The sequence below is a fragment of the Phasianus colchicus genome, chromosome 27 (assembly GCF_987193195.1).
Source record: "Phasianus colchicus chromosome 27, bPhaCol1.hap1.1, whole genome shotgun sequence".
Lineage (NCBI taxonomy): Eukaryota > Metazoa > Chordata > Aves > Galliformes > Phasianidae > Phasianus > Phasianus colchicus.
Window position 1 is genome coordinate 5,162,064 of NC_143462.1, and position 22,718 is coordinate 5,184,781.

General features: G+C 48.0%; 1 protein-coding gene across 4 annotated transcripts in view; it reads left to right on the forward strand.

The window, feature by feature from the left end:
* Nucleotides 1-22,718, forward strand: part of DPYSL2 (dihydropyrimidinase like 2) — a 44,589-nt gene that overhangs the window by 18,947 nt on the left and 2,924 nt on the right. For all 4 annotated transcript variants that reach the window (XM_090125409.1, XM_031608074.2, XM_031608072.2 and 1 more), the window contains 10 exons: nucleotides 8,539-8,703; nucleotides 9,305-9,366; nucleotides 10,100-10,180; nucleotides 11,042-11,110; nucleotides 14,468-14,588; nucleotides 17,180-17,336; nucleotides 17,473-17,614; nucleotides 17,738-17,908; nucleotides 20,548-20,727; nucleotides 21,979-22,144. In XM_090125409.1, the coding sequence (XP_089981535.1) occupies nucleotides 8,539-8,703; nucleotides 9,305-9,366; nucleotides 10,100-10,180; nucleotides 11,042-11,110; nucleotides 14,468-14,588; nucleotides 17,180-17,336; nucleotides 17,473-17,614; nucleotides 17,738-17,908; nucleotides 20,548-20,727; nucleotides 21,979-22,144 (1,314 nt within the window). The remainder of the gene's footprint in view (nucleotides 1-8,538; nucleotides 8,704-9,304; nucleotides 9,367-10,099; nucleotides 10,181-11,041; nucleotides 11,111-14,467; nucleotides 14,589-17,179; nucleotides 17,337-17,472; nucleotides 17,615-17,737; nucleotides 17,909-20,547; nucleotides 20,728-21,978; nucleotides 22,145-22,718) is intronic.

The window sequence follows — 22,718 nt, forward strand, 5'->3', positions numbered from 1 at the left end:
TGCGCAGGAGGTGGTGGTCCCTGGCTGATGGCTGTGCGTGGTGGCCCTGCCCAGTGGCCCAGTGTTGCCTGAGCCATCTTCCTTTCTTAGAGCATCAGCAGCTTGGGGATGGAGTCCTGTGAGCCACTGCTGTTCAGCACAGCTTGCCTGTAAGTAGATTTCCCCTATTTTCCCATCTTCTGTCTTTTCCAGAGCTGCTCTGCACACCGTGCCTGCCCTCTCTCTGGTCTCCTGCATCTTTGGCAGCCCTGATTCCTGACAGAGGCCCTAGCACTGCTTGTTTTGTTCCATGAGGAGGAAGGAGTGGCTGCAGGCTGTCCTGCACGTGCTGCAGCCTGGATACTCCAGTGTATCCAATGTAGCTCTGCACAAATGAGTGCTGAAATGTCCACAGCGCTGACAGTGCAGCCGTCTTCCTGCAGATGGAACTGACCTACATTTTTCCATGCATCTGAAAAGAGGGATTTGGCACTCGCTCAACAGAAGGAACCAGCGTTGTATGTTTATGCAATAGCACTTAATCCCTCTTATTCCATGTAATGGTCGGGATGGCTGTGCTGCTTTCCCGCTGCATGGAGTCCACGTTCTTTTCTTTGAAGAGCTGCTTTTAAATGCTTCCCTTCCTTTCATGTGCCCAGTGCTCTCAGCCCCGAGTCCCATGCCTTACGGATGACACACAGAAGGATGGAGCTAATGGGTATCACTTGACAGTGCATGTTGTGTGCTGCCAAGTTTGAGCTGGGTCCTCAGCTGCCTGAGCAGATGATCGCTGTCTAAAGCTTGTCTACTGGAGACTGAAAAGCAGTCTGAAAAAACAGCAAAAAAGCTATCAAAAAAAGCCCAAACAACAAAAACCCACCTCCATCAGTGCTGTCTGCGATGGGTTTTCAGGGCACGTATCAAATCTTGCTAGATAACCTGTCTTAATCACCCTCAAGTTGAGACAAGGTCATAAAAGCAGCAGGAAGTGGTGCCTCCAGCCCTTCCCTTGGCACGGCTGGCTCTGCATGGGTTGCTGCCTTTCTGCTGGTGTTCTGTGGCTTCTTTTGCCTTCTTGTGAGCTTGACTCAGCAGAAATCATCCTTGTCAGACAGGAACTTTTGCTTTCCGCACTGGGAATTAGCTTTGCTTGTCAGGGGAAGGAAACAAATGATGCCTGAAAGGAAGGATGGCAGAACAAAACACGTTATTTCTCGCGTGGGCACGGTGGAATTTGGTGCCCTGAGTCAGCAGAGCCCTTTTCCATCTCTCAGCCACTGTGCCTTCAGTTCGTGGATCCCCTCTGTTTCTTAGAAATGGGACCTTTTTAATCTTTCTGCTGGAAAGAAGTGTTAAAGGAATACCAATTAGCCCCCCCTGTCTAGTATAATCTAATCATGCTTTGCTTGCTGGCTGCTGGGGCTGGGTTGTGCATCTCTCTGCCGTGGCAGCCGTGTGCAATGGAAAGGCATGCAGCAATGGGCACTGAGGAGTTATGGCTGTTGGGAAGACTCTTTTCTTCCTTTGGTACAACACCGTTGGTGCTGCCAATGGGCACATCCTTTAATTTCTCCATGCTTCTGAATTCTTTTTTTTTTTTAGCAGTGGGAGGAACCACTGGGTTTGATGCAGATGGGGAATCTGACGGTGAATTTTCAAAGCCCATCCAATAGGGCTGTGCTATTGGAAGTTCCCCTTCCAGGACATATTTTCAGCAGATTGCTCTGTTCCTGAAAGCAGTTCCATGTGTGCTGTGTGTGTTTTTGGGATCTGGGGGTCTCTGTGGTGGTTTACATATGAGTGCCATTCCCTGGTGCAGCCCATGGGCAGCATGAGCTTGTGGAGGAGCTCTGTGAGAATCATCCCATGCTGTTACACAGCACAAAGAGGAGGAAGGGGGGAAGTTCCCAAATAATTGCACGGCAAGAGGTAGAGTAACCCAACAGTTACAACATCTCACCCCATAAATGTGTCCTTTTAGGATTCTTCCCAGCTCGGGGCATGGGAACTGATATCCATCCCTTTCCAAGAGTTTTATTTATTTCAGATGGAGTTTTTCAGGATTTGTAGCAGTGTCCAAAGGGATGAGTTCAGCTCCTGATGGGGTTCAGATGACTTCTCAGACTGACGGACAGAGGCTCTTTGCCCGCCATGAAGCAGAATAGTTTGGTGAAATCATTGTAGCTGGAAAACCCACAGATGCTCTTCTGTCATATAGAATTTGGCTGTGGCTCCAAGATCAGTGTTTGCTCCTGCTAGTTTGTGGAGCAGTTTGCTATGCAAACACCCTAAAGAAGGGGGAAATGTCCCATAAAGCCGCCCTGCATCTCGGGATCTGTTTGCTACCAGCAATGAAACTGAAGTCACGAATGTGAGAGATGGCTGTAAAGGTTTGGTCTGTGGTGGAAACAAAAGACAGAGCCTTGTCTGTATGAGCTTCTGTCATTAGTGTGGGTTGGAAGAGCCTCGCTGCAAGAATTCCCACTTACATCTGTGCTCCTCGTCGTCTCTGCGCTCCCATGAGGCAGTGATGGGCAATGAAAGAAGGCAGAGGGCCAGAGCGTGATCCTGGGGGCAGCAGAGCAGACCCAGCACTGTTCCAGCTTCCCAACCAGTGGAAAAAGCTGCTGGGCAGGGCATAGCTCTGCTGACCTGGGAGGGTCACTTTTGGCCCCTGGTGCTGTTGTGGTTGCATTTGTTGTTGTGGTTGTGTTGCCTTGACCTGAGCTCCACAGCTACAGCAGCATTTTGCTCAGTCCCATTCCACAAAGCATTCCAGCCAATTTGCCTTTGAAGTGTTGGGCTTCAAGTGTGGTGTGCGCCTCAAGGAAGGTGTAAGTTTTGGAATCACTCTAATATCTCTTCTGAACTTGGCTCACCTCCTTTACCATGACTGGGTGTGCAGTGAACTTGCTCTGTAAGGAACTGGGACCTTTCATCTAAAGATGCAATCATTCCGACTGTGGAATTGGGGTTAGTAATTATTGTTTGGACATACAGCCTGCTGTTCCTTAAATTTGTGTCCAGAAGACATTATTAATCATGTTTTGGATCTGATCAGACAGCTAAAAAGACAAGGGAAATATCTACGTGACATCAGCGGGGGAGTAACAGAACATTGCAGTCTGAAAATGTCACCAGCCTGGATATATCCAGTCCTCCTGAGTCCCGTCCAGTTCCTGACTTTCTCTGCATGGAGCTTAATCAACTGCATCGAGACTGACAGAAAACAACCCGTGGTGTCATGGACTCTGCCTTTCCCCCTGTTGGTCCATCAGATGCTTCCAAGCGAATGACCTCGGTGTGTTTGTGTTAGCACAGGATGTGCCACTGGGTGCAGAGAGCTGCTACTCCTCGGAATGATCCCTTCTGTTCTTCAAAAAGCATAATTTGGGGATAGGACCCCCAGCTGTGCAAACTGAATCTCATTGTGAGTGGTTAAGAAACTTCTTTGTTTATATCCTCGTTGTCTTTCTACGGCCAGTGCATCAGCTTGGGTGCGTCAGGTGGGGGAGGCACTGACCTTAAAGGTGATCTGGTAGTGATCCTTCCCTGTTCTAGATTGAATAAACACACCCTGGAGTGTGTTTTAGAGGAAGAACTGCCTGAATGGGAATACAGGGGATGCGAGGCTCTTCCAGGCTGCTTGACTGGGGACTTTGGAGCTCGAAGAGGTGTTGAGGTTTCTGTCCTGTAGCTGAGAGTTGGCTTTAGAACAGCGCTGTCAGTGGACAAGGTACGTTGCCTTGACCTTGGTTATAATGGCATTTAACCATGAAGGGATTGTGGTATCTTACAGCTGAGAGTTGGAAGCCTTGGGATGAAATAAGGTCTCTGATTATGGCATGAAGATTATGGCATAATCTTCTCTTGGGTCGGTCAGGGGCCTGGCTTCTCCTTTGTGTGTATTGATCGGATCCCATTCACTTCCACAGCATCTCTCCCAGTCCACCCCAGTGCCAGGAGGGCACTGCTGCACCACAGACCAGCAGCAGCTCCAGTCCTCATTGCAGGGAGCTCTGCAATTACCAGGGCTGAATTTAATTACAACCCTTCCATAAAGTGCCTTCCAACAGTAGATACAACTCAATAAATACAGCAGATTTCATCACACGCAGTGGCTGCGAAGATTAAATAGTATTAAAAAGGCAGATGTGTTTATAGTAATCAAGCTGCTATTTAAAACCTGACTGCTAACAGTTAAATATTGAGGATTTACACCTTATAAACTGCTCTTACACAATAGGTGCATTCTGTGCTGGTCATTGCCTGAAATAATGCATACAACTGCAGTTTATAACAGTGAATGGAACCCTGCACACGTGGTTGTATGACATACCCAATTTTTTTTGGCCTAATTCAGTGTTATATTGTCCATATTAAACAGTTTTTCTCTTTCCTGGCAGTGGCATTCATTAGCTGAAGACGGAGGAAGAGTTTTGTGCATGCTTTAGATGTCACATAATTAAACGGGTTGAAAAAAGGCTTTAGAGGGCAAAGCTGGAAGCAAAAAACTATTAATAGAAACTCCAGGAAGAGCAGTCAGTGAGCCAAGCCCTGCTCAAATGAGGCAGGATGCAAAGAAAAGAAAAAAAATCTGAACATGCCACAATACCAGGAAGCCATAAAACCCATTAATCCCCACCCATCAGGGCATCCATCCAGCAAATAACGTTCTGTTTCCAGTGCAGGGCTGGATTCAGCTGTGCCACTGAGATCTAAAAAGCAATTGTTTCTCTTAAGCTGGGTTCTTAACCTGCATTTTTTTTGAGATCTTCAGGTGCCAGAGAGCTCTTTGAAGTGATGTTTGTCAGTCCCAGAGCATCCTGTAGGCTGTTGGTGAAGTGGCCCGTGATCCCATCTGCCCATTACTTCTGTTCTCCAAATGGTGCTGCTGGGGAAGAGCTGCTGGGAAAGCTCCAATGGGAAGAGGAAACCAATATGCCATAAGAGGTGCTGGATCCCCCATCCCTGGAGACAGCCGAGGTCAGCCTGGATGGAGCTCTGAGCACCTGTGGGTGTCCCTGTGCACTACAGGGAGTTGGAGCAGATGGCCTTTAAAGGTCCCTTCCAACTCAGACCATTCTGCGGCTCAAAGTTTCCTTTAAATCAGTGCCTCTGAGTTTTCTCCTTCCCCTTTGACTTAACGCTGAGCGTTATCTCTTTGCCGCAGCATTCAGCCTTATGGGATGGTAGGATACACGATGTTTCATGTGGCTGGATGCCAGCCCTGGGACGTGGAAGCCTACACACAGATAAGCTCACAGTGGTTAGTGCTGTTGTCTCATTTTGGCTTATTGTCTGCTTTTAATCTTGAGCTGATTAATCTGCCCAAGGAGGGGAGCAAAGGATCAGGAGAGGGGCAGAGAACAGCCATGGGTGGTGAGTGGGTGGGAGCCCAAATAGTTGGAAGTAAGCACAGATGCACCTCATAAACAGTGTTATGGGGGGAGAGCAAAACCCAGCACATCAAAGGGGTAATTAAAGGCTGTTTGATGATGGCATGTGGGTGCACAGGTGCTCAAATCCCACTGCATTCCGAAGGGCGGTGAACTTTTGCTTTGTCTGAGAAAAAGACAAATAAACTGTCCAGTAATGCTGGAGTCCCATCGGTTTCTTAGCAAAAGAAAAATGAGATGATTTGTAAAATACATCATCTTTTTGTTTTTCTTCCTGTGGAGCAGTTGCTTTCCTGATGCAGATCAGCTTGCTTCACAGCCTCTTGCAGTTTGGATTCTGTGTCTCAGAAGGGTAAAAGATAAATCTACAGAATGTTTTCTGCTCCGAGCTGAGAAACCACTGCAATCCAAACCCCAGCTTTGCCACTGAGAAGCAAAGAGGATTGGAGCTGAAGTTGGGTGCCGTGCAGGGAGCTGCTCTGAGGACCACAGCTCTGTGATTCCTCCTCGAGGTTTCGGCATTAATGAAGTGATACTGAAACAGTCTTTCCTTTTCTGCCTTTTCTTCTTCCTTTTGTTTCTTTTTTTGGTGCAAGCTTTGAGCTCGAAGTGAGTTGGCAGCTTCCTCCTCAGTACTCAGCAGCTGACATCATTTGTACAGCAGGAAGAAAACATCTGGGCTTGGAAGCAAGGCGAGATGAAGGCTGCAGTGGTCTGGAGAGCAAAGGGGTGACTGCAGTGTGTTGCAACAGTTTGCCTTGAACGTGTCCTGCAGGCACGACAGTGAGCTGGGGGGGTTCCCTGGGGAGCAGCACTCGCTGAGGGCAGAGCACTCTGCTTTTCACATGGCAAACCCCCACGGCTGTGTGCTCTGCTGGGTCAGGAGACCTCACATCCGTGCTGCTACCCGGGGGTCATCTCAGGAAGCACAGGGCTGTGGGAACGGGGCAGATGGAGCTTTCATCTGCTGCTCTGTGCTGCTCTCTGCATGGGGACCGTAAAGAAAAAGCTTTTTGTTGCAGCCTGAGCTCTGCCCGAGGGCTGGAAGGAGCTCTGAGCTGTGTGGGGGCAATCCCTACCCATAGCCAGTAAGCAGAAGTAGCTGCAATACTTGGTTGATTTAACAAATCAAAGCAGGCAAAGAATCAGTCTTAGCTCTTCTCCTTGAAGGGACGTGGGCTCATTCTTGCTTGTTTGGGCTCTAGCTATTATGGTTTCACTAAAACAACCAAACAAAAACTAAGCCCCCAAGCCCTAGCATGGCGGAATGTAGGATGTGATCTTGCAGTGTAGTGATGAGAGGTGATAAAATTGAGAAGCTGTTTGCATGCCTGAATTAGCTCTAGACTGGAACTTGGCCCTTACATCCATGTTCCTTGTGCCTTCTGTGCAGCATCTGCTGCCTCTGCAGCAGCACAGATGGGTGATGGTTGGACTCAGTGATCTTCGTGGTCTTTCCCAGCCTTTATGACTCTATGAGTGCAGCTCTTTCTCCTGTGCTGCAGGTCAGATGTGGCTGCAGAGCAGCACTGTGCTGCTTCCCCAAATCTCTTTGGAGCTGTTTGATCCCAGTTTTGGGGAGGCTGGTGGTTAGCTTGCACACCTGACCCTGCCTCTTGCTGGGTCCTTCCACGTGGATGTAACCAAGTGGATCGTTGGTATTATTTGCCTGGCAGGGAGCTGCGATGGAAGCAAACCATTCTGTTTGGGTGGGGATGATGGGTTGTATGGCTGTCAGTGAGCCCCAGGGAGCTGCTGCAGGATGTGTTGGTGGCACAGCTTCCATGTGACACATCCCAAATCCCCAGAGCTGACTTTCATGCACGCGTGCCCCATTACTTCCATCCTTATCCTTATTATAACCAGCTGTAGAGCTGTAGTCTGGTAGAGGTCCCTTTCCCCCACTCTCTCCTCTAACTCCCATTAGTCATACTTGGGCAGCGCATTAAATGGGATGGTGATAAAGCTCTGATCCTAAACACCAGAGCCAGTCCTAGGGACTCTGTGTTGGGCTGCAGAGACCATAGTGTTAACCCCTTGCTGCCCTCAGGCAGAATTCCCTAATGTCCATAGGCCATGTGTTGTCTGGGGGCTGAAAGCACTTTTACAGCACTTCTTGTCTGAGCAGAGAGGGATTTATGACTGTGGTGCTATTGAGATTAAATGGGATTTTTTTGGCTTTTTAATTAGTTAGCAGGCTGAGGAAGACAGCTCTTGTGTTAAGACTGGGCCATGTCTGCAAACCTGGGTTTTCTCCATGTCCCTTTGGTAATGCAGAGGGAATGTTATTTTTCTCCTTGTTGTTCGTACTGTTTAAGCTGAAGATTAACTTTGGCAGAGTGACAATGGGCTGCAGAGTGGCCAGGAAACAATTCAGTCTGGAAGCTCGTGGAGGGGTTCTGACCATTGGAGAGGAGGAGCTGGTGGAGGAGAAATCGGATGGTTTTTCCAACAGCAGGATTGTTTGTTAGCTGGGTTTGGCTTCATTTTCCCAGAGGTGATGAAAACAACATCCGTGAGCTGATGCCAAGCAAATGTCAGAGCTTTCACCCATAGCACAGATTTCTTTAATGGGCAGAAGCCTGTATCCTCATGAGCAGATATAGTCCTCTGTTCCTGAACCCTTCAGCCCCCATTGGTGCAAGTTGCAGCTGTGCCAATGGTACATGGACAAAGAGCTGCGTGTCACATCCTTCCCTTTGCAAACCAGAGCAGTGCTTTGAGGGGCAGGCATGGCCTTTTGGAAAAAAGCAAATATTTGAACAGCTGTTTGCTAGCTGTCATGTAAAAGGCAGAGAGGGAGCGGGTAACTTTGCAGGGTTGGTGTGGGTAATCCTCTTGCCTTTGTCCAGCCTTTACACACCTCAGAAACTGGAGACATCATTACCAAATCCCCTCAGTTACCATTTGAGGTGGTTCTGTAGGACTGGTGCCTATGAGCCCGGGTGCTGTCAGACCCAATGTGCTGGGCTGAAATCAGACTGAAGGGATGGCAGCAGGGCTGTGTCAGCATTCAGGACAGGCTGTTGGTCCTGCTTGTTCTTCACTTTGCACCGCCTCTTGTTTGGGATGTGGAGCAAAAACCAGCTCATATCCTAAGGGGTAAAAGGGATGCCATGGTTTTACAGCAGCTTACTGGTGTTTTTGTTGTCTTTCCCAGTTGATCATGTGGTTCCTGAGCCGGGGACCAGTTTGCTGACTGCATTTGACCAGTGGCGAGAATGGGCAGACAGCAAATCCTGCTGCGATTACTCCCTGCACGTGGACATCACCGAGTGGCACAAAGGCGTCCAGGAGGAGATGGAAGCTCTGGTTAAAGACCACGGTACGTGCAGTCAGAGAAAGCTGAGGGAAGACTTTCCCCTCCTTATTCTTCAGAATTCCTTCCTATGTTCGAAGACTGGCTTTTGAGATGTGCTTTATCCTTACATCCTCACGACATCAGGCCCTGTTGTTATCTTGTCCCTCTGTTGTGGGGAGCACTGATGTACAGGGGTGAGCCTTTGGCTGCTCCCATGCTGAGGAGCACCTTTGTTCAGTGGAAACCCATCAGCTTGAACTTGAAAATCAAATGCTCTGTGTCATGCATGCAGGTAGGTGATCACTTCAGATGTGAAACAAAGGAAGAATCAGGGTCAGAAGAGCTGAATTAAGCGACCTCACAGGCTTTCCCCTCTGTGATTTCCATGATATTTCATCCTTAGGCTTGAGACATTTTCCATCCTGCTTGTAGTTTCACTGCCTTCACACCAATTTGCTAAGAGAGCATATATACCACGTGCATGCATTTCATAGCAGGTTGAAGTAATTTATGTATCTGTAATTACTGCTTGATAAGGGGCTGATGGAGGGGGATGTCTGTTTTTGTAGCCTTATCTGTGCCTGCAGTCTGTATGCTAAAGACAGTTCCTTCGCTCTCTTTCTAGGTGTGAATTCCTTCCTGGTTTACATGGCTTTCAAAGACCGCTTCCAGCTGTCTGACTCCCAGGTAGGAAGGATCAGTGCATCAGCCTCTATCAGGGTTTAAATTCACTATATTTGGATCTAGCATTCTTCTGGTTTCTATCTTTGTATGTGTAACAGTACCTGAGGTTTGTAACAGTATCCAGAGCTCTGCCTCGAAGAATTCTTTCAAGTCTTGGCTAAGGGACAGCAATGGTAAAACTCATTTTGAGGGAACAGAGGGTTTATCCCAACTCCTTTCGTGTGGAAGCGGTGGCAGTTTAATAAATTGCTGCTTTTTGCATCAATACAGGGCAGGACAATGAGATTCTTGGTATGAGTTTCAGTTTACAAACACATCCTGGTCCGGAAAGTGGGTTTGGGGCTGTGCTGTTGGAACCACTGGGTCCTTAGAAAGGAACTGCCCTCCTGTTTGCCCTTCCAGTGGATCCATCTGAGCACAGCTAGTTGTTGAGACGGATAGCTTATATTTCTAAATGTGGTGGGAGGAGAGGAATGCCTGGGAGTCATTTGGAACCGTGTGGGAGGCAGTGGTGGATGACAGTTACCTCTAATGACTCTGGTGAGCATTTTAATGAGCGGCCATTAACAGAGCAGGCATCAGTTGTGGGTTAGTCAACCTGATCCCTCTCAGACTCATTGCAGAGTGGGAAATCTCTCCTCCATTCTGACAAATTCTGTATGCTAAAGGAGGTTGAATGTACAGCTGAAGACCACAGATCTGGTGTATATTGTTATGTGTATTCTCCCTCTTTCAGATCTATGAGGTCCTGAGTGTTATCCGGGATATTGGTGCCACAGCTCAAGTGCATGCTGAGAATGGTGACATCATTGCCGAGGTACGTTCTGTTTATTCTGTGGATTATCAGCTTCAAACTGCTGGGAGAGGTTTGAACTCAACATCCCTCTTTGCAACCAGGATATCTCTGAGCCACTTAAAAGCACAGCGCAGCTGTGTCAAGGGTGCAAGTGGAGCTGTGCATTGAATGTCATTCCCTTCATTGTCAGGGATAAGTCAGGTTTCTGGGGCAGCTGTTGGCCACCTCTGCCTTTCTGCCCATAACTGAAAGACTGAGCCTGGCTGTGACTGCTACTGCATGCAGAAAAATGTTCTGCAATAACTTAGAGAAAGAAAACAACTTCATGTAGTACCTGGGATGCTGATGCTTGGAATCCTTGAAATAGCCACAAAGAGGAAGCGTTACTAATTGGATTTAATCTGATCTGCAGCTTGTTTTACACATTGTGCCTCTTTGTGTGGCATTGTAAAGGGTTTCTGCATTGTCTCAGTGGGGAGAAGACCACCTGAGTCTTTGAGCCCAGCTGCCTGCAGTCGCTGGATGATGTTGCCATGAGATGCTGTTTTTTGACATTGTAGCGAGTCCATTTTATAGACGTGAATGAGCAGTGAAAGCTGAGGGGACTGTGAACCCATTGTGAAGCAAATTAATATACAAGGCTTCCCCGAGCTCCTGTGAGCAAATCAGCTGGGCTGTTGTAGAGCTCTGGTTATTCTCACCAGTGCATATTGGACAGAACTCTGGTTCTAAGGCCCTCATGCAAAGCCCCATGTGACCACTAACTAGGACAGATGCTCAGGATCTCGCTTGTACCTCTTTCAAACAGCTGTGTTTGCTGCAAGAATGATGCGCATTGCTTTAAATCTTGTTTTTTCTGCTCTTTTTTTTAATCTGCCTTAGGAGCAGCAAAGGATCCTGGAGCTGGGAATCACAGGCCCTGAAGGGCACGTGTTGAGCAGACCCGAAGAGGTGAGGATGCCTTTACCTTTATCACTGGGGAGCTCCCATTGGGATGGATGTGGCCAGAAGTAGGATTTCATCCTGGCTATAGGCAGTATTGTTGTATAGGATAAGGGAGAAGGCAAGGACCCTTCTTGGGACTAACTCCTACTAAATAACCAGTAACTGTTCCCTTCTAACTGCTGCCTTAACTACAGTGGGTACTTATGAGAAATTGAGGAACCCCTCTCAGCTTTTCTGCTGGGGAGAGGAGCGCTTTCAGGGAACAATTCTTCCACCCTAAGGTTTAATTCATCCTCTGGAAATGCTCATCTCTTTCTGTAGGCTTTTGGAGAGGGTCTGGGAAGGTGCTTTCACATAAGGTATCTAAAACAGTGACACTGTTTTAGACACTTGTATCTTCTGTTGTATTTGATTGTTAGATGAATGTTGTACAGATGGTGGATTTATTTTTTTTTTTTTACAACGAGGGACCCAAATGATGTACTGAAGGCACAGAAAATGTGTACCGGAGAGGGGAGCTAAGTTTCAGGTCCTAGCAAGCACTTCAGCACCCCTAACCCCTCAGCTTCTCTGGGGTTGAGCACCCTAATCCTATTTATCTCATTCTCTCTAAGTCCTTGAAATAATGTGAAGAGCAGGAAAGAACTCACAAGTTGCCCTTTCAGTTTGGTTCTTCGTTTCCCTTCTTTTCGTGTCCCTGAGCTCAGTGCCTTACCATTGCATTTGAGGTTTGGGATGTCCATCTGTGTGCTTACACACCATAAGTTATCTCTGTTCCCCCAAGATAATGGGGCTGTGCTGCCTGCCAGATGTGGTCCTGCTGGAAGCTGGATGTGTGAGATCATCTGCACGTGCCCTCATGCTCCCTCAGTTTCCTCCCCTTGGTTCAGACAAGCAGCATCCAAAGGCATTTCACTAGGAACATAAATCATTCAGCTGCTGCAGGCAGAGAGAAGGGAACGCTCTCAGCTTGGGCTGAGCCCTTGCAGAGCTGCTTGGCCTCAGGAGCTGGGATTCTTTCTTCCTGGAAGTTGTGAGCTCACACACCGAGCCTTCCACCCACTCCTGCATTTTTTTTCAGTGGGACATATTTCTTGCCTTGCATCAGGAGAGCAGGAACAGATGCCGACACTTAAGGGCTCATCTGCAGAGCACCCCATAACTGCAGTGGACTTAAGAAAGGCTGCTCCTATCTCGTCAAATTAACCCAGTCTCGTCTGGCTGCTTCAAAGACCATCATTAGCAGAGCAGGAGCTTCAAAGCATGAACCGTGTGCTCCCCTGGCTCGGGTTTGGTGCTCCATCTGTCTCCTGCACTGTGCAGGAATGTGTTGGTGGTGCTGGGGTGAGGAGGGCTGCCCCAGGACACATGGCCCAGCAGCTGGGCAGCTCTGAGCTCAGCTGTGCCGTCTGCGCAGGGTGGAAGCTCTCAGCCCACATTCTCCTCCTTCAAAGTCATAGGAAACAGAGCAGGAAGCGATGTCATCTGGTTCCCTCCCCTCCTTTTTCCCTGTTGTGTTTTTCAAACCACGCAGCGCTGTTTACGTTGGCTGATTGAGGCCACGTCCTGCGCCCCTTGTGAGCCTGCAGGTTGGGCAGGAGGCACGAATGGAGCCTTGCGTTTTGCTGCTGGCTCTGGTGTCACAGCCAGCCCTCGGTCCCATCCTTCACAAAGCCACCCCTGTCCCAAGGCAGCATCACCCATCACTTTCTGTAGCTCCCAGCCTCACAGAGCAGATCATTCTGTGATGACTTCTCAGAGCCATCCGTCACTTTTTTTGCTGTTTCTGTTTCAGCCACAAGAACGCCGAAAGCCCGAGCGGTCCAAGCGCTCCAGGAAATGTCTGTCTTCTTTTTTCTTTCTTTTTTTTTTTTTTTTTTTTTTTTTTCAGGAGAACTGCTGTGTTAGGGCTTCTGATGCGTGCTGGTAATTGCAAACATTCCCCTTTGGACTAGTCGCTGGGTTATTGTTATGTGCCTGTCACCATAGCATCTGGGCACAAGGCAGGAATTCAGCAGCCTCGTTTTCTGCTGGGCAGAAATGATCCTCTTCCTGCTCAGCAGCTGCTTGGAGGCATTTTGGTCAGAGCTGCAGAGCTGGGTGTTGTTTTATCCCTGTTTGCAAGTGAGGAAACTGAAGCATGGGGTGGAAATGTGAGTGCTGCAGCAGAGGAGCAGTGCGTGTGCCTGCAAACTGATGCCATTGGGAACATCAGCCCATCTGACGTTGCTCTTTGCTTCTCAGGAGGAACAATCAAGCTTTTCTTTGCTCTTCCTTTCAGCCTTCCCTTTTCCTGCTGCTGACTGTGGAACCTTGAGGAGAAAACAGCCTTCCTTGTAATCTGTCCCTTTTGGGCCAGAAATGTCCCTGTTCTGGCAGCAGCACTCTCTAGGGAAGGTTGTCACCAGCCGTGTAGTGGTGACAGGCCTGGGCCATACCCTTTAACCCTGCTGGGTTTGGGGAGCTGGTTGGGCATCCATGTGCCAAATTCAGCTGCCAGCTCCTTTAGTTCAGGTGCTCCTTTCAGTGCATGGCCCAGCAGCTGCTGTGTTCTGCTTCTGGGGCTGATGGTGTTTGGCTGAGTGTGACCTGAGACAAAGCACTGCAGAGCAGATCTCCAGTGTGCTGAACACATGCCAGCCCTGGGGGGTTCCTTTTGGAAGTCAGGTGCCTGGTTGCTGTGGGTTTTCCTTTGCATGGAAGATGTCCATGGCATTGCAGCTCTTCATAGTAGTCAGCACTATGAGAATTCCTCTCATTAAGTTTGTCAGCTGGACTGCTTTGATTAGGATATGTGACTTCGGAAACTCCTGATTGCATTCATTGTAGGAGCAGCTAGCATGTAGTGCCTCAGCCTTGCTCAGGCTCTCCCTACGAGTATCAAAGTGGTTGATTTATGGGGTGGTTCATGCTCTGTCAGATCCCAAGCCAGATATCGTAGTGGAGGGTACAATTTAGAAGGCTTGCTTGCAAACGTGGCTTACCAGAATATGTGGCTACAGCATCTCTCTTCCGTGTGGGCTGGAACACGAATAGTTCTGCTGAGCTAACATTTAGTTGCTTATTTTTGCTTAGGTTAAAGGAGGGGCTTAACCATACTGACCCCAAGCACCTGGGGGGTTGCTTTAGGACTTAGCCTGCTTGCAGAGAGATTCAGAAGCCGCCTGGGAGGAAAGGAAGTAATGAGAGGGGAGTGTAGCTTGATGCCATCTTAATTATCCTGATTACATGGTACATTTTTCTGGCTCAGATTTGGAGAGGTGGGAGCTCACCTCACTCCTGCACACCCTGATTTCCCCTGCAAGGAGGATGGGTTATGCTGTCATGCAGGGATGTTGCTAATTTGCTGACTTTGTTTCTCAGGTGGAGGCAGAAGCTGTGAACCGGGCAATCACCATCGCCAACCAAACCAACTGCCCTCTCTATATCACCAAGGTGATGAGCAAAAGTGCTGCTGAAGTCATTGCTCAAGCCAGGAAAAAGGGTAAGTTATTACCCTTGGATGGAAGCAACCTATTAGCTCATTCCGTGCAAATCCTTGCCAACGTAAGCTTCACCCCTACAGGAGAAGTTTCTTTTTCCAGTGTTACTGTCCAGGCCATTGTTCAAAAGGTCCCAAGCAACTGCTTCTGTCTCATCTCCTGCAGAGAAGTATTCAGGGATCGCTGTCAGTGCCAGAAGCTGTTTTTTCTGTTCAGCCTCTTCGCACCCATCCCACTACACTGAGCCATGTGCCTTCGTGTTATCACAGAGTAATTCCCTGCTTGACAAATCTCCATGGAGACAGTAAGCTGTGTCCTCTCTCCAGCTCCTGTGCTGTTCCCTTACTGCTTCCTGCTGAGCTGCTTCTGGGGTCAGAACGATTCCAGGAGTTCTGATGGAGCTCTGTGACTTGTGGGCCCTCTTGGAATTGGTTGGGGTAGCTGATGTGATTACCAATTCCAGCTCTTTGCTTGTGAAAAAGATGCTCCTGGTGCTGTAGCTCACAGCCTGGCATCCAAGCAGGAATTAGGATTGGTAGTTTGGGGTTGGCTGGGAGTTCCTGTTACCTCTAAGGATGCTGCAGGAAGGACCCACATCTTGAATGCTGCTTCTCATGGTGAGGTCCATGAGGGAGCTGTACTGCTCTGAGTGGTGCAGGAGCTCCTCCAGGTCCTGTCCATGCTGCCTTGTCCCCAAGAAGCAGAGGCTGCAGAGCACAGTGAGTGCCTGTCTCCCTTCTTCTGTAACTAAACCCTTCTTTTCTATTTAAAGTGGTTCTGGGTGGGTGAGTAAGCATGAGGGATGATGGTTCCCCTCCTTTCCTTGGAAGGGTTGTGTTTAATTGTATGCAGTCTCAGTAAGCCTGAGCAGATACACAGATGACATCACTTTCCATCTGGGTGTTTGGTGCTCGAGGAGCTGATTTCCTACTGCAGCAAACAGGCTTGTGTGTGTATTAGCTCAGGAGTGTTTTGATCCCATGATTCCTGTTCAGAAAGTTCAGAGCTGGTAAGGGGACTGATCTCCAAGGCATCTCTCTGTTCGTGATGTGGAAGCAGTTCAAACTGTTTTGGATGAACTTTCCTCCCCTAGCTCCATTATAGTGGAGATCACACTGAAATGAGAAGATGTGTTGACATGGCAAAGTGGCTGCATGTTGCATTACCCCAAAAAACAACTTGATGTGTCTGTGCAACTTAATCCTATAGGCCAGGGAAGCTGACTTCAGATTGCATTTTCTCCTTATAAGGAGAATTAGGGGTATAAATGGCACGCCGTTCTCTGCTCCTTTATTCAAATAATTCAATTTAAATGCTGTGCAATTACCCAGCTGGATAGCCCAGGAGGGCCACACACATCATCCTTGCCTTCCCAAGCAACAGAGGAAACATAGCTGAGGACTATCCAAAGCAAAAACAGAACAGAATTGATTGGCTAGATGGAAAAGAACGGCTGTTATTTAAAGCCAGATGCTCCCAGTGGCATTTGTATGGAGGAGATTCCCCGCAGACTCCATCGCTGGCAGATCTTGGAGCTCATTCTCTGCAGAACAATCCTCCCAATGTCCTGGCCCACAACAGGCCTCCCATTAATAGGCAGCGTGTGTTTTTTGCCTTGTTCTGGTTTCATAACCCTATTTGGGACAGGCTATGTCAGGCAGCCCCTTCCTTTGCTGGTGGTTCCCCTCTGGTCACACTGATCCTACTCCTCTGGTGTTGTGGGTTCTGGAATGAAGGCACCTCATGCATTGTTCAGCCTCAGCTGATACACTCTTTCCCATTCAGAGATATGGACAGCATGGTGGACAGTATTTCTGTGCTCTGCATGGTGAGCTGTGCAAGACCTTGCTGACCCATTCTTGGGTTGCCTTGGTTCTGACTTAACCCGCATCCTTTGCAGGCTGTTGTGAATGCATGGGGAGTCTGGACTCGGAAGCCAGATGGACACTTTGCAGGGGTTTGGGGAGGGTTTCATTTGGTGAGCAGACCCATGGGGCTGCAGCCTGTGCTGCTTTTGAAGTCGCAGTGCCTTGCATCTGCTTGGTGTGCAGATGTGCTGCTGTATTCCAGCATGCAAAGAATCGTGGCCTTACAGATCAGCTCTTCCTTCATGTGGTTCCAGAAATGTTAATGAAGAGAAGGGGTGCACTGGTGGTTAATGCACTGGACAGAGAGTCAGAAGATCCTATTTCATTTCCTGGTTCTGCCACAGTTTTATTCTGAACCATTGGGAGCATTAGTTTTCCTGAGCTGCGTTCAGGAACCAGAAACACTGATGCTTCCTCTCAGTGCTGTGCTTTCTCTTTAGGCAGTAAGCTTTTCTAACACGAGTTTTCTCTTATCTGATCTGTGCACAGAGCCTGCTGCAATAAACCCAGCCTTGTTAGATCTTTATTGCATGTGTGTTTATAAAAATACAGCAGGCATCTTTTGCTGCTCCATGCTTTTATCTGTAGCAATATCTTTATTATTAACTGAGTAATGTAAAGGTTTGGAAACATTCATTTTCAGGAGGCTTTACTCCTGGAAGCCAGGTTAGAGATGCACATTGCTCAGCAGTTACAGTGGGTTTGCCTGTATTCCTCTCTTGTAGGCACTGTGGTGTACGGGGAGCCCATCACAGCCAGCTTGGGTACTGATGGATCTCATTACTGGAGCAAGAATTGGGCGAAGGCGGCCGCTTTTGTCACTTCCCCGCCACTGAGTCCTGACCCAACCACTCCTGATTTCCTCAACTCACTGCTGTCCTGGTGAGTATAGCTCTTTGTGTTCATTACAAGATGTGTCTCATCATGAGATGAGCGATTATTAAAAATAATAGTGGTTGTTGCCAGCTAGCAAAAAGCTGTGACAACACAAAACCCATCTGTCGTTACCTTATTCCAGCGGAGACCTCCAAGTTACTGGCAGTGCCCACTGCACCTTCAACACTGCTCAGAAAGCTGTTGGGAAGGACAACTTTACCCTAATCCCCGAGGGAACCAACGGGACTGAGGAGAGGATGTCCATCATCTGGGACAAGGCTGTGGTATGTCACACATCATGGACCGGTTGTATTACGGCTGGAGAAGGAGCTCTTGTGAGCCCTGGGGCTGGTTTCCATAGTCGTCCCATCCTGGCTGATGCAGTGCCTCCTTCCATCTCTCTGCAGGTGACTGGCAAGATGGATGAGAACCAGTTTGTGGCTGTGACCAGCACAAATGCAGCTAAAATCTTCAACCTGTACCCACGGAAGGGCCGTATTGCTGTGGGCTCTGATGCTGATTTGGTTATCTGGGATCCTGACAGCGTCAAGACAATCTCTGCCAAGACCCACAACATAGTAAGGATGTTCTCTATGATGTGATTTCTCCTGCATGTTTTGTTCTCTCTTCTTCAGACTGTGCTGATAGGAACCAGAGCCTGTGACAACTGAGGGCTTTTAAACTTAATTTATTTTTCTTTAAACCTTTGCCCCAGGCACTTTGTGGTCTTACACCCAGTACAGCTCAGCTGTGTGAGTCCAAAGCTGAAATCACATGAACACTCAGATATTCCTCTCAAAGCAAAGAGCTTCTGAGTGTTAGACGTGTGGATCTGAGCACGCAGAAAGCTCTTTGAGTCTTTTAAAACACCAGAAGGTTACACATCACAATGTGTCACTGATGATCTTTTGGCTCAGCAGCACTGGGAATGAGGACTGTGCCTTTCCCAGTGAAGCACATCAACTCCCAGACACCTTTTCTGGAGATCTGATCCAGGTCAGTGAGTCTGAGTGGATTTACATTGAGCACTAATCTGTCCCTGATTGCTGCAGGCTTCTGGCAGCTTCAGGCTTTGGTGCAGATGTCCTGCACCTTGGGAGCATGGAGAAGCAGGGTTAGTGGTGTGGTGGAGGCCCTGAAGTAGGTGAATATCCATGAGGATGAGGGAAGTTGAGAAGAACCCATGGCAGGAACCATTAGCTGAGAGAAGCCATAGGGAATACATGTGTGGAGTCAGACATGATTTTCCTGCTGCTCATCCCAACATTAGCTGGCACAGAAGCACAGGGCAGCTCTCAAACTAAGCAGCCCTTTCCCTGTCTCTTTATGGTGGCACTGTTGGAGGTTTGTGGCCCACAGCAGTGTCCCAGACCTCACACCTGGCTCCTGCAGTGCAAGAACCATCCCAGCCTGCACGAAACAGCAGCCCTGTCCCCACACATGGACCAGTTGGAGTCTCCCTGTGACATTTTAGCTCTGTCTCAGAGAAAGCAACCCGTGTTTGCTTTTGTTGACAACTTGTTTCACTGCTGGCGATGAACCTATGGAATGTTTCCCTGGAAAAAAACTCCTTGTTCTTTTTTCCATGAATGCTTTCATTCACTCCGGAGCTGAAGGAGCAAAATTTTCTTCCACACTTGGATCCCTGGGCACATTCACAAAGAAACCTTTTTTTTTAAAAAAAAAAAAGGTTTGGTTTGCTTTCCTGTGACTTAACTCTGTGTCAGAATTGGGCACAGATGGCCTGGATTCATTTTACCTGTGCGTAACGTCTAACACAGGCATCCAGACTCAGAAGCTTGCTTGCTTTTGAGGTTCTTCCAGACTCATCACATTCAGTCTGAAGAGAGAAGACTTGCTCATGTACAGAGTGCTGGATTTAGTGGTCTAAACCTGAGTCTGTGCATATGGGAGCTGACGAGGTCTGAGAGCTGGAAGGAGCTTGCTGGATTGAATATTTGACAGCTACTGCATTTTAATGGCTGTTGTTTTTTAGGAAGTGGAGCCTTCAACATTTCCTAACACAAAATTCAGGTATCTTTTGCAGATGTTCTCCAGCACAATCGGGACCAACCGCTCATCACCTCCTCATTTTGCCATATGTCTGGGCCAGGCTGAAGGACCAGCAGGCATAGATGATCTTCATGGTCTTTTCCAACCTTAACGATTCCATGATTGTATGATCTTGAGGCCACTCCTCAGAAGTTGTTTGTGACTGCAGATCCCCACTGCAGCTCCTGCAGTGCATCTCACACACTGTGAAGTAAGAGGAGTGATGCCTGTAGAGTCAAGGCATCCTATTTAAATCACAAGGATAAAACAAAAGCCCTTTGAAAGTCAGGCAGAGCCGTTGCCACGACACAAGGAGACATACTGATTATGTGGCATCGGATGATTGTTACATTTTTTAATGCTAGAGCAACATGCAAACATTTTCCAAGAATTCACACTGCTGTTGCCACTGTCTGGCAAGGAAACGTTAGGAGCTGGAGGGGGAGATGGTGTTTTTCTTGGAACAGCCTAACTCATAAGTTTCTAACCAAGCCTCCTCCTTTGCCACCACAACTTTTTTCATACTGGAACTGGTTTGCTGTCGGTTTAACCACCATTCTAGCTAATTGTAAATCTGCAGTCAGGCCTACCCATACTTATAACACACTTCAAGGTTCAACTCCATCATTAACTCAGTGAAAAAGACTTGGATTCCTCTCAGAGCTGGTTGCCTGAGTAAGAGTCCCCAAATAGCCTGGTTGTAGTGCATCTCCTTCCAGGACCCTTCTTGGGTGGGACATCTACCAGCGATTCCTTTAAAACTTCTCTTTTTTTTCTATGGTATAGTGTTTCAAATCCTATTAATTGAGGATGAGCAATCCCATTAGAGTAAAAAGATTGTCCTGGTCCCTGACCCATCAACCAGAACTCTGGTTCCAGGTACAGTCTTTGAAAATAGCCATCATTTTTAATATGAAACTCAGATTAAACTTAATTTAATCTTAAATCTCATGCAGTGCAGAGAAGGCATGTGCTGACGTCCATTTCAACCAGGTATGCTTGAAAGTATTCTCATTTAAAACGAATTCTGTTGAAGCACTGTGTGTACAACTGAGGTAAATGCTATTGGTTTTGCTTCCAGGCTTTGAGGAATTAGCATGACGGTTGATTGCTGGGCTTTGCTGGCGTGAATGTTGGCCTCACGCTGCCTCTTTGTCTGTTCCAGTCTCTGGAGTACAACATCTTTGAAGGCATGGAGTGCCGTGGGTCTCCCCTGGTGGTTATCAGCCAAGGGAAGATCGTGCTGGAGGATGGGAATCTCCACGTAACGGAGGGATCTGGGCGGTACATCCCCAGGAAACCATTCCCTGACTTCGTTTACAAGCGCATCAAAGCGAGGAGCAGGGTGAGTGCAGCAGCTGTCCCACTGGAACTCCCCAACTGAAGTGGGTGGAAAGCAGAGGCTGTGCCTGGCTCAGTGCGTGCACTTTGCAAGAGGAAACGTTGCCTGGATAGGAGCCATGTGTAGCTCATTCCTCTTTCATTTCTGCTGTTCACTTGAGTCACCACGTTGACTTCAGATTGGGTTTTCTGTAAATTTTGTTCCTTTTGCTCTGTAATTCTTTGCTATCTTAGAGACCCCTGGGCAGAGTGAGAGCTGGTTGGATTGGATTTGAGTCAATCTGCAGATTACCAACAGAACGTACTGATATTGATAGCAATTATGCATCAAACCTTCCAGCAACAGTTTAGCATTCTGATTTGTTGCTAAAGATGCTCCTTTCCCTTCTGTCAGGTACAATCAGATGCTCTTGTCTGGTGACTGGTGAGTCACAGGCACAGCCCACGACTGCTTAAAAGTGGGAACATTTCTATTTTTAAGAGGCTAAAATACACCCATTCGAAACAGATTGCCTTCTGATATGCCTTTAGTTGGTGAAAAGCTAATGCTAAAATCAGTTGCAAATGAACTGCAGGGGATTTGAGAAGTTTATTTCCAGACAAAGTCAGGTTTCTGAGATGTTTCAGAGTCTGAAGTATTGCCCTCTCCTGGACGAAACCAGAGCTGTTTCGGTTTGCTGACCACAGGCAGTCTGCTCATCCCTTGCAGATTTTTCCTTAATTATTCTGTTGAATGAATTACAAGTTACCAGGATCACAAACACAAATAATTCAGCAATGGGGAGAACAGATCTGTAGTTTCTGTTGTGTTCTGCCCTCCTGCAGAAAGTGTGTTTGACCTATAAATCCAATTGGGCAGTATCTCAGCTGGAATAATTATGTTTAACCCAGTGTAGAGCTCTGAAGCTGAAGAAGTGAAGCCGGCCTGGCTTCTGTTTGTGCAGCTCTGCTCTGCAGCAGCGTGGCTTTTCTTCTGGGGTAGGAGTAATAAGCTCTTGAGAGTGGCCAGAAGCATTTAATACAACAGCAGGTTGGTTTCATAAAAGGAAGGGGAAAAGGAAAGAGGAAAGGAAGGGGAAAAGGAAAGGGGAACAGAAAGAATGGAAAGGAAAGGAAGATCCTGTTTGCTTTCAAATTGTCTTAGTAGAGATGAATCTTGAAATATGCATCTTTGGCTTAGCAACATCTGGCCAGCTGTTTAGGGCCGTTCTGAAGGCTATCTGACCCTGAAGCTCCCTGCTGCTGTGTGTTGCAGCTGGCTGAGCTGCGGGGTGTGCCTCGAGGTCTCTATGATGGGCCGGTCTGCGAAGTGTCGGTGACGCCGAAGACAGTCACTCCTGCATCTTCAGCTAAAACATCTCCTGCCAAACAGCAAGCTCCACCCGTGAGGAACCTGCACCAGTCTGGCTTTAGCTTGTCTGGTACGTATTCTTGTATAAGAGCTTTCATAGAGCCCTGTTTATTTTCTTGAATGCTGTGTTCCCTATAGCTCAGTGGTCAGCTGGGTGTGTGAGCAGGGCTGATGGCACCAGTGCCAGTTGCCAGCTGAGAGCAGCTGTGGGTCTGGCATGCAGCAGGTGGATTTCTCCATGCAGTGAGGGTGGAATCGTTTGGACAGGACACAAGTGTCTTAACAGGGTCAGGACAAGTAGACTAAGAAAAGCAGCCGTGTGTTACAGGGCAAGAGGCTCAGCAACAAGGAAAGTTGGAGATAGTGAGGGGCTTGCGAAGGGAAAAGCTTTTAGCCAGTTCTCATCTGCATAAGCTGGGTGCCTGTGTTCAGTGTGGTGGTATCTGCAGAGCAGATTTCAGCAGAATTAAGGCACTGGAAACCAGTGTACTTTGCTCATAGAATGGTTTGAGTTGGAAGGAAGGCTGTGTGGTCCAACTCCTCTGCAGTGAACACCCACAGCTCGATCAGGTGCTCAGAGCAGCCCCATCCATGGGGGTCTGCAGGGATGGGGCAACCTGTTCCAGACCCCTTCCATCTCACAC